Below are 11,566 nucleotides of genomic sequence, written 5' to 3'. Positions count from 1 at the left end.
AATAACATATTATTTTAGCAAAATAACACAAGGTTTTAAGCAAAATAACATAATATTTAAGCAAACTAATTCAAGTATATTGGGTATGGACTATGGAGTACCTTAATCCAAGAGTATATATAATACTAATTCCCTATACCCTCTAGAAGACTGGAGGCGTAATTTTTTGGATGGCGTGAATGATATTATCTTAACATGGATAAGATATCTATCTATTAACCTATACTAAAAGCGAATCCATTCATAACACTTGTCATTATCTTGTAAAAAAATTTCCCACCATTTTTTTTTTTTTTTTTTTTTGCAAAAATTAAAAGTATACTATTTATCCTTTATGATTTTTTTTTCCAGTTTGACAATCGTATTCCACATATACCCAAATATTTCAGAAGTTTCTAAATATCTTTTATATACTTTATGTATTATTTTGTAATATTATTATAAAAAATATTTAACGCGCCGCGCATTGCACGGGACTTTAACCTAGTTGTATTATATTACCATCCGATCCGTTTCTTAATTCTTCTCCGTATTAAGACTTGTATCAAATGGGACACTTGGTAGCTCATTTTTTCATTATGGATCATAAAAGTATTTCCTTTGTTTTTTTTTTTTTTTAATAAATGCATCAATTTAACTTTTGCACTATTTACATATCACATTTAACTTTTTTTTTTTTTTGTTAATTTTTTTTTTACTATTATATAATACTTTCTTCGTTTTTTTTATTTTTTTTACTTGCAACACAACCTCTTTTCCATGCATTTTGAGGGAGATATTAAACTAGGTAAACGGATAAATTAATGGAAAAATTGCCCGGAATAATCCGACCTTTTGCCCGTCCGCTGAAAATAATCCCACCTTTGGATTATTTTTAAATGATTCGACCTTTATTCCCAATCCGCTTAAAATGGTCTCAGGTGACCAGCAACCGGTTGAAGAGGTAATTTTTTTTTTTTTAATTAGGTTTAATTTGCACGTGTCACTACTTGATTTTTCCAAAATTAACAAAAATAATTTTTTTTTAAAAAAGTAAAATTAAATTAAAAAAACCATCACCTTTCAGCACCACCATCCCCACCACTACCCAAAACCAAGAGCCCAGAACCACCGCCACTGATTCGCCAACCCGAAACCACCGCCACTAACACACCAAATCGAAACCACCTCCACTGACGTGCTTACCGGAATCCCAACCCACCCCAAAACCCCTTTCGAAAAATCAAAAACCCACGGCAAATCGAAAAATATGGGATCGGGATTGGGGTTGGGGCTGGGGAGGTCGGAGCGATTGGAAAAGGGACTGTGGACGGGGGAGGAGCTGGGATCGGGCCGGGAAAGGGATATTCGAGGGTTAAGGGCTGCTGGTGTTTCCATTTTCGTGTGGGAGGGAGAGGATTGGTGGTTCTGGGGGAGGGGGAGTGGGGTCAGTCGTGCGTCGGATCGACCGGGGGGGTAGGGGGCTGACTGGCCGGAGCCGCGTGGCGGGGACGACGGTGGCTTGAGTGGTGTGTGGTTTCGTGAGGGGTTTAAGGGTGGTTTCGTGAGGGGTTTGAGGGTGGTTCAGGGGAGGCGGTTTGACGGTGGTTTAGGGGATGGGTGGCAGGGGCGGTCGGCGCGCTGGAAGGGGTGGCAGGGGCGGTCGGTGCGCCGAGGTTGGTGGCAAGGGAGGTGGTTTGGCTGGTTGGTGGTTTCCAAAACTAATTAATTGTTAATTTAATTTTTTTTTTAAAAAAAAAATTTGGACTAATTGGGTGTCAACACGTGTCAAGTAACTTGCTATAACAAGTTAACTGACAGGTTGGGACCATTAAAAAAGATCAGGGGGTAAAGGTCGGATTATTTAAAAATAATCCAAAGATGGGATTATTTTTAGCGGATGGGCAAAAGGTCGGATTATTGCGTGCATTTTTTCCTAAATTAATTCATAAAATTACATCATCAATAACAACAAAGGGATAAATTGCTACGTTTAAATTTTATAGCTTAATTCATTGTTATACCTAGTCTAAATACCTTCTCAATGTGTTGCAAGTATTACAAAATAAAGGAAATATATCATTAAATTCATCACAATGCCTATTTTTATAATATAATTTTGTTACAATTTTTACTAATAGACAATTAAAGACATTAATGGTCAAAATTATGTCTTAAAAAATGCGCCGATCAACCTGATGTATTTTTAAAAAATCAGAGAAAGTAGAGAAACAAAGAAGTACTATTTCGTAGTAAAAAGGTATTCGGGGCAATACCCCTCATAATTGCTTGAAAGGAGTTTGATATACTACTCATATATAATAACAAGATACATCTTTCTTTTAGGGAGCTCATATGCTAAGCGTGCTTGGCTAGGAGTAATCTTAGGATGGGTGACCTCTTGGGAAGTTTTCTCATGATATGCATGAGCGAGAATACAATGCATCGGAAGAACTTGTGCGTCGGAAGAACTTGTGTTGGTTTGTGAGGATAGTTGTTGGCCGTTGATGTGCATTTTGTGACAATAGGCCTCACCCTAATTTGTTTGGGGTCAAAGTGTTACAAATAGTATCAGAGCAACCTTATTATCGCTTGCTAATTGTGAATAATTAATCTTATATATATATATATATATATATATAAGTCGTTTAGCGGGGGAGAATTATGAGGCTATTTGGCCGTAGCCAGACTGGATGTAACACTTTGGTTACCCAAAGGCCATTAGGCGTGATACTGGGTCCTCAGGGTACCAGTCGCAACGAGGGTGTTGCAACTTTCAAGTGAGGGTGTATGTAACACTCTTCATGATTGCTAACGCATATTCCTTAAGAGCATCCACATTGGTGGAGAAGCTCACTATTTCTCTCTCCAATTTTAATTCTCCAACATCATATTCTACTAACTTAAGTCACTATTAAGAGCCAATCATTTACTATTTTCACAATGGTGAGCTAGGCTCACTACAATTAAAAAAAATAGTTTTCAGTTAACTTTGGACAAAAATTAAATAAATATGTGTAGACACCAAAAAATGTCTCCCCAAAACCAAACCCGATGATGAACAACCTTTCACCGCCATTATTGGTCGGGTTGAGTATTTAATCTTGGAGTGCTTAAACACTAGCCACCCTATTCTCTCAAAATACTTCCCCTAAGCACTCCAAGGAGTTCATACAATACCCAAAGTTCTATACTTTAACCATGGCGTGAAAGGTATAATTAACTGAGGGTTTGGACCAAATCAACTCTACTTTTAATTTAATTTAATTTCCATTTGATTTATTTTTATTGAAGTTACTAACAGTTTATTCATGATGTAGCAATTCAAGGAAACGCGGAATGTGAGTAATTAATCACTTAATTAATCTTATTTTTATTCTTATTGCTAGTATCATGATTAGTTAGGGTTATTATTATTATTATTATTTGATTTGACTAACAATTTATTGTTAAATTGCTTCCAATGTTAATGTTTATTATATTATTTTTATGATCACTATATTGCATTTTTAAAGGGAATATGTAATTGAAAATCACGCATAATAAGATAATTTGGACAACCGGCTTAAGTTCCTTTTAATTTTGTTGTTTAATCAAGTGATCACAATATTTTAGAATAATATGTTGCAATAATATTAAACCAATTTAGCTTAATAATAGTTGGAGCAAATTAAATATTTTGTTTGTATGCCTTTGAGATCGCAGAAATCATTTTTCACTATAAGAATCGAGTAGAGGCCAATACGGGCGAATGTGACTCCATGACTCACTTCGTACCATCATCCCTGATCCTCCTTTCGTGGTTCCGAACTGTTGAGGGTAAAAATACCCCGTATACGTGGACCAGTCCCGTAGTGACATGTGGCCCAGTTATAGGGTGACACGTGTCACTATGGGAAGATGCCACGTGTCCAGCTCAAGAGCAATCAAAGGACCAGGCCAATCTCGTAGCGACACGTGACCCAGTTAGAGGGTGACACGTGTTGTCACAGGAAGATGCCACGTGTTTAGGGCATGTGTTCCCCTGAAATCAGCACGCAAAAGAGGCCTAATAACGTCAGTGTCCAAATCCCGAGAGATATCATTGAAAGCCGCAAAGCGGCGCCCCCAAAGTAACACGTGACATTCACTGATTGCGCAGCCAATCACGTCACGCAATTCTAGGGTACAAACCCTAGAATGGGGCACGAGTCCCACCCCTATAAATACCCCAATCATTTATGATGGGATGGGTGGATTAAGACATTACAACAAAAAGAGCATTAAATAGCTCCAACTTCTCTCTACTTTCTCTCTCTAGCCTTTTCCGTTTCCGATCACTAACTTGATCGTCGGAGGCGAATATTCCGACAACCGGAATATTCGTTGTTTTGCAGGTCGGACCGTCTCGTTGCCAGGAGAGCGTGACCAGTATCCGAGGAAATCTAAAAAGCACCCGAAACACGAACCATATGGAGTTAGTAATCTCATTGATTATGAATGGGGTGTAACTTTCACGGGTCAATCGTTGTTGCCTATCGTTGTCCCTTATCGTGGTTGCCTTTTTATGATTCGTGAACGGTTTACAAGTTCCTTAAAAACTTGTTGGCGGCTCTCTACTTTCCTTGTCCCTAATCGTATATGTCAATTTCCACTTCCTATGAGTGTCAAGCATATTCACAACATGCTTTTAACGTAGGCGCACTTCGAGCGACGCCTACAATATGCAAACATTTGCCATTTGTCATCTTCTTTCTTGTATGTCACGAGTGTGCCGAAATTGTCAGTGACTTGGAAGAGGGAGAAGCCTCACTCCATGAGTTACCTTTTACAATAGTGAGTTAGCTCAAAATAGGAGAGAGAGTATTGTGGGGAGGGTCTTTAGTCATCCATTGTAGGTGCTTTAAGAAAGTTCATATGCTAAGATACTTCTCAGTTAAGCTTGCTTGAATGGGTTGTCTTAAGATGGGTGACCTTCTGGAAAGTTTTCCCGATATGCATGTACTAGGACAAAATGCGTCAGAAGAACTTGTGTTGGTTTATGAAAACAGATGTTGATACTTGATACACATTTCGTAATAATAAACCTCACCCTAATTTTTTGTGGTTGGGGTGTTAGTGAGTTACAAAAATCTTTAAGAGATATATACAGGCAAATAGTTCCTCCCACATAGCGTTAGATGCATTTGATACCAACAACAATTTGGGTCTGGACGACGTGGTATTATTAGGGCTTTATAGAACAGATAAACAAGCCAATGATAGTGGGTTCCAACTTCCAGGATCCAAGACATGTCAAAATAAAGTTGTAAGAATACCCACAACCCACTTAAAGAAAGTTTGTTAAAGCAGAGTACAATTATTCTTATATTTTCTGTTGCCTGCAATTGCAATCATATGCTTTGAATTTGATCAATTATATTAAAGTAAGACTTGATTAAATAATAATAAAAAGTACTAAAGTAAGATTTACAAATAATTATTATTACTCTTACAACATAAGTAAATGCTTGGAAACGTGGATCATTTAGAACTACACAACTGTCTTTTCGAATAGGATTCCGTTAGCTAGCATATTCGCCATAACAATTTGATGAAGCTTCATTGTTGTTTACACATGAGTTGTCCTACATTGAAGAAAAAGATAAGAATGTACCACGTACTTTAAATTTGAACAATTTTTTCTACTTTCACAAATTGGTGTTTTCTATGAAAATAACTTTCTAGGCTTGTAAGTGAACCAAATTCCACACCTCCATAGGCCATATTTGGATTGCTCACGAGTCATGACATTGGTATGCTCTTTAATCTGACACAACTACGAGGTATTCTCAATCTATACCTAATACGTTTATCTTTTTCTATGATTGAAATATCTTCTTTTCTAATTTTTAAATATTAAATAAAAGTACAAAATATTTTATTAAAAAAAAAAGATATGTAACAAGGTTATTTAAGACTTTTAAGTTGTTAGATGAAAAAAGTAATACTCCGTATATATATTCGATAGAATTCTAGAAAAGAGGAGAAAATGTTAGTGCCTTAGTACCTTAAAAATAATTAGGGTATGTTCTCTTACGTTGAATTTCAGTTCTGTTTAGTTCAGTTCAGTTCAGCTCAGCTCAGCTAAGTTCAACACCTAATTTCCTTCTCTTATAAAATATTCATTTCATTTCAGTTCAACTGAGTTCAGTCAATGAGAACATACCCTTAATCTGTCTCTTCATTTTAGTCAATTGATGTATGCAAAGTAACGATTACAAGTAGATTTTGGTAATAGTAGCAAAAAGAAAACATTTTAAATTGCCCATTTAAAACTACCTTCGTTTCTTATTATATGCAACGATTTGCTATAAATTGTGAGAAGAATATTTTTTTTAATACAGTGAGTACAAAGAAAGAAAGAAAGAAAGAAAAGGAAAAAAAAAAAAAACACAAGCAAAAATTAAAAAGACCAAAAAAGACACTCCCGAGCACGAGCCTTTCCAGCCAACCAGTGAGCAGAAGACACCCATTTTTGCGGAACTCAAGAATTTTACAAGCCGTAAAGGTTGACAGAAGAACCCGAATATCCCGAAGTAACCAGTATAAAGAAACCTCGTCCCTCTGTTGTTGGGCTAACATCAAACACAGAGGCTCACAATCCGAGTAAATAAGAACCCTACGAAAACCACAAGAAAAGGCATTGCATAACCCCCCAAAAACAAGCCTGTAACTCAGACTGTAAGGCTGAAGAAGAGAGAGAAACACGTGCTCCTCCCCCACGGACTGAAGGAGATCGAAACACAATCTCGAAAAACCCAACTAGCATATGTCGAGTTATCGGAGGACGATCAAGACCCATCACAAATCATACAAATATCAAACCCCGATGTAGGGTTCCCAACAAGTGTGGCAAGCAAACTTCGAACCAGCCGACCTAAGACCAGGACCTAAAGGAGAGGAGGAAAAGTGAGAATACTGGGCCTGCATCCCCTGCGCGCACTTTCCACTGAGAAGCAAGAAGTAAAACATCATCGGGAGAGACAACCTGTTGCCGAAAACGTGCATTATTATGAGAAGAAATATTTAATTGTTACAATAATAGGAAACGGAGATAGTATTTATTAATCAACTTGATCCGATTCAATAGTGTAGGGCTCATTTATACTTAATGTTATTGGATACTTGCTCAATCATCACCTACAATCTCATGTGAGTTATTTTTGAGTTGTGCACTTGTGCGTGCCCAATTAATTCCCCATATAAACAAAACTTGTTTATCCAGGGGTATAATCATCTTTTCAAGTACCAATGTAAGGGTACATGCGTCTTTTCATGTACAAATTGAGGAGTACATGTATAATTTCCTAAATGTAAGTCACAAACAGTTTTTGGACAGTTCACCAAAAGTAATAAATAAAATGATCGCGCTTTTTCAATATATTTACAGAAATGCTACCAAATAAACTTGTATTTCCAGTTATTTTTATACTTGTATTTGTAAAGATGAAGAAACTGATTGCTTCGATATCTTATAAATTTACTCCTTGGCACATTAAAAAATTCCGGAACAAAATCTCACTAAGAAGTATGAGGGCTTCATCTCTTCTCTTTCAAGGATAGTCCCAATAATGGTTACAAACCCATTGTTTCTTCATAAACATGTTTACTTCACCGAGCTAGCGAGCGTGTTTATATAAAAGTGTCTTGATTAGTACACCTTCTTGCGGTTTAATTGGTACTTATTCAACAAAGAACTTTTAATTTGAAATGTTTCTACAATATTCATCCTTAAAATGACTACCGTTATACTTTTTATAAGTTGAATTTTGTTTTATTTTTTTATCAGTCAAACTTATTAAAAATGATCTTTTTAAAAAGTCAAACTAAATAATAAATAAAAAAATTGACCAATAAAATTAAGTATAGTATTACTCATTTTAAGGATGACGTAGAATTTTCATTTAATTTGCTACCTTGCAAACGTAATAATCTTATATTATGATTGTCGTTCAACCAACCTCCAAACGTAATAAGGGCTTGGTTGTTTCGATTTAGGGTAGCAAAGATGCCGAATTTATCATGAAGTGAGGCCAAAATCTCACTCAACTTACTCAAGATTTGACCATATATAATCAACCTCACACTCTTGATACCACTAAGCAAGAGTGCACCTTCTCAATTCAATTCAAAATCTTTATGATCTTGTGCTTGTAGCACTTGTGTAAACCCTTTGCTACCACAATTAAAGGAGTGTTTGGTTCGCAAAATATAGGTATGAGGCATGAGTTTAGGATGACTAAAACTCATATTATATGTTTGGTTGTCAAAAGTATGAATTTTAAACTAATACCTCAAATCCATGAGGTATGGGGTTTAGAAAACTAGAGGGGATGTGGGTTTGACTCATTCCATTCCCTTAGGTATCAAATTAAAGGAGTGAATAGTAAGAGATTTTATTCCAGAATTGAGTCAAACGCATGATTAAAAAGTATTAAGCTCCAATCCGATAGCACCTTAACCTCATTCCTGATTTCAAACCCAACCAGACGCCCCCTAAGATTCCTATAATGATGCTGCCATAAGGTAAGAGCGTGTTTCACGATTTGAGTGTCATAACATTATTGAACTATGATTTTATGTTACAAACTTACAATTTAAACCTATGCTAACTAATTCCAAACTTTTTTTTCAAGTTGAATAGTTGAATTCGTCAAGGTATCACATCCCTGATCCCTCAATGTTGTTTAAGTTTGGTCTAGTCTAATGCTATCAACAAAGCTAAGGGACCCTAGCTATAATATCGATAAAATTGTGCTAATATCTATTTATGGTTAGCCCTACCATTCCTTTTTAAACCTTTTGCTTTCTCTAATTCTTTGCCTCTATCTACAATCAATAATATTGCTCCACATTTGTGCTTTCACTATATGTCCAGTCCTTTTCTTGCACTCATCAAATAGCTATTATTGGTTGGGATCGGATAAACTAAAATTGAATTGGCACATGCACAAGAAATTAGGGCACATATCCCAAATCAATTAGTACTCAAGAATAATCATGGACTCCAAATCATCATCAAAGCCTCCCACTACAAAAACGGATAGAAAAACCATTGAGAAAAACAGAAGAAACCACATGAAATGCCTTCAGTCCCAACTCAACTCCCTTGTTCATCATGGTTCCTCTTCTTCTAAGGTTCGTTTTCTCTACTCGTAATTTTTATGCTTCAACTAGACTAGTACAGAGCATTATTAGAAAGCACAGTTTTTTTTTTTTTTGTGTGTGTGTGTGTGTAGAGAGCCACAAGGATAAAGGTGAGAATTGATACCAGGATCTTCTGAAACTAGAAGGAAAGCTCTAACCACTTGAGTTACCTCTATTCTCAACACGGAAACTTTTGTGACGTGAGGTTTTCTTGTTTCCGTACGTGTTAGTATTGTCTAGAAATGGACCGGACTTGAGGTTTTTTTTTTCCAAAAACATTTTTCATTCACAACACCCAATCCTTTTTTTTTTTTTTGTTTTTGTTTTTGTTTTGTTTTGTTCTACATGTTAACAATTACTGAATTTATTGTTATATACTACATCCGGTTTTTAGTTGATACCATTTAACTTTTACATAATCATAAACTATACTTTGACTAGAATATGTGATTTAAAAACATAATCAAGTGAGATCTTGTTTAAATCGTCTCAATGTGATTTTGAGTATCTTCTGTGATATTAGTAGCATTAACAAGTTTGATATAAGAAAAGTGGCAATTAAATAAAAATAGAAGAAGTATTGTGCACGCTACTTGTTTAAATTTCACTCTCAAGTCTCAACCCAAAATGACAAAACTAATTTCGGACAAAAATATTTTTATCTAACGTACAAAACAAGAGAGATTGTAATATATTCTCGGGTGTACCGTACAACATACACCCAACTAACTCAAGATTAATTTTGCTCTTCATTTGATGATTAAATAAAAAACAATCATCAAAATGATGAGAACAAAGTATATATGGGGGTACGGTACACCTTGATGTATATAACAAATTCCACAAAACAAAGGTGATTGATGTTTTTTTTTTTTTCTTCCCAGGTGACCTTAACATTGTCGGATCAACTCGATGAAGCGACGAAATACATCAAGAACTTACAAGAGAACGTGTCGAATTTGAAGCGAAAGAAGGAGAGTTTGCTTGCTATTAATGGGAATAATTGTAGTAGTAGTAGCAATAACACTAAGAAAAGAAGTTATTCCTTAAAATCGCCGGTCCAAATTGAGGTACATGAAAAAGAGAAAAATGCTATAGAAGTGATTTTGGTAACTGGTTTGGAATGTCAATTTGTTTTTACCGAAGCCATTCGAATTCTTAATGAAGAACTTGCTGAGATCGTCAATGCTAGTTATTCTGTTGTTGGGAACACTGTTTTTCACAGCATTCATGCCAAGGTACAAGATATATGGTTGATCCCTACCCGTCTTCTTACATTAATCGTGACTTTTGATTATTCTAAATGGTCTGTTGTCTTACTGTAATCCCAACTTTTGATTATTCTGAATAGGGAAGGGAGAATTCGAACTTGTGACTATTCATACACATGCTCTTAGTTATTGTTAATTAGTGATTATTTTAATTATTGTGTTTGTGTAGATTAGTAAAATATGTGATTAAATTATTATAATTTAATGATTGTGTTTGTGTAGATTAGGGAGGATGCAACAAGCCATGGAGTCGCAAGGATCACTGAGAGGTTGAAGAAGTATGCCCTTTGATTGATATTAGTAATTTCATGCTCCTACAATATAATTGAAATCAAGGTTTGAATAGAGAGACCAATCACCCACATATTATTAAATTGGAGCATATTATAATGTACAAACGATTATATGGTATGTTAATAAATAGAAGAACTACTTTGATATTTTGCTATGAGCAAAAATTATCCTATTTTGCTATGAACCAAAATTCTCCTACTTTTACCATTTGCATACAACACTATCAAGGTTGAAGGTTTTGATTAGTTGCGATAATATTTATCAATTTAGTGTAAAAGTAAATATTGTTTGAGTCCAGATTAGGGGTGAGCAAAAATTCCGAGTATCCGAAATTGGAATTGGAATCGGTTAGGAACCGACGGGTCCGGATCTAGAATTGGACCCGGTGGTTCCAATTTCGAGTAGTAAATTTAGGAACTGGTTGCAACCAGTTCCAATTCTAATTACCGATTTTTTGGACCCGGAACCAGTTGAGTACCCGGTTACCCAATATATAAACTAAATATACTTTTTTCTTAAAAAAAATATGTTAAATGTATGTAGTTAGTAAAATAAAAATAAAAAAAACATATTATTAATATTTAACCTAAATAAAATAGCTTTAGGCAATCATGCATATATAAATATAAGTATTAAACGCTAAAAATAAAAATGGATCAAAATAAGTATTAAATTTGTATTAAAATTTAATAATTATGTACATAAATGAGTACCCGACGGTTCCAATTCCTAAAGTTTAAGACCCGGCTGAAGTGGTTCTAATTCCAATTCTAAATTTTAGGACCCGGTACCAACCAATTCCTGGGCCGATTCCTACAAATTTGACCGGGTACCCAATTTGCTCACCCATAGTC

At 35.4% G+C, this 11,566-nt stretch overlaps 1 protein-coding gene across 1 annotated transcript; it reads left to right on the top strand.

Annotated features, from left to right (window-relative positions):
• The first annotated feature begins 8,800 nt into the window (after positions 1–8,800).
• On the top strand, positions 8,801–10,941 carry LOC145635221 (transcription factor bHLH162-like). Its single transcript, XM_081686510.1, has 3 exons — positions 8,801–9,138; positions 10,032–10,385; positions 10,641–10,941. Exons 1-3 carry the CDS (start codon positions 9,001–9,003, stop codon positions 10,707–10,709), a joined length of 561 nt encoding a protein of 186 aa, XP_081542636.1. The 5' UTR covers positions 8,801–9,000; the 3' UTR covers positions 10,710–10,941.
• The last annotated feature ends 625 nt before the right edge of the window (positions 10,942–11,566 follow it).

This window comes from Chenopodium album, chromosome 6, assembly GCF_948465745.1.
Source record: "Chenopodium album chromosome 6, dcCheAlbu1.1, whole genome shotgun sequence".
Lineage (NCBI taxonomy): Eukaryota > Viridiplantae > Streptophyta > Magnoliopsida > Caryophyllales > Amaranthaceae > Chenopodium > Chenopodium album.
Note: the sequence above shows the minus strand (reverse complement) of the source record. Positions and strands in the feature narration are given on the sequence as shown.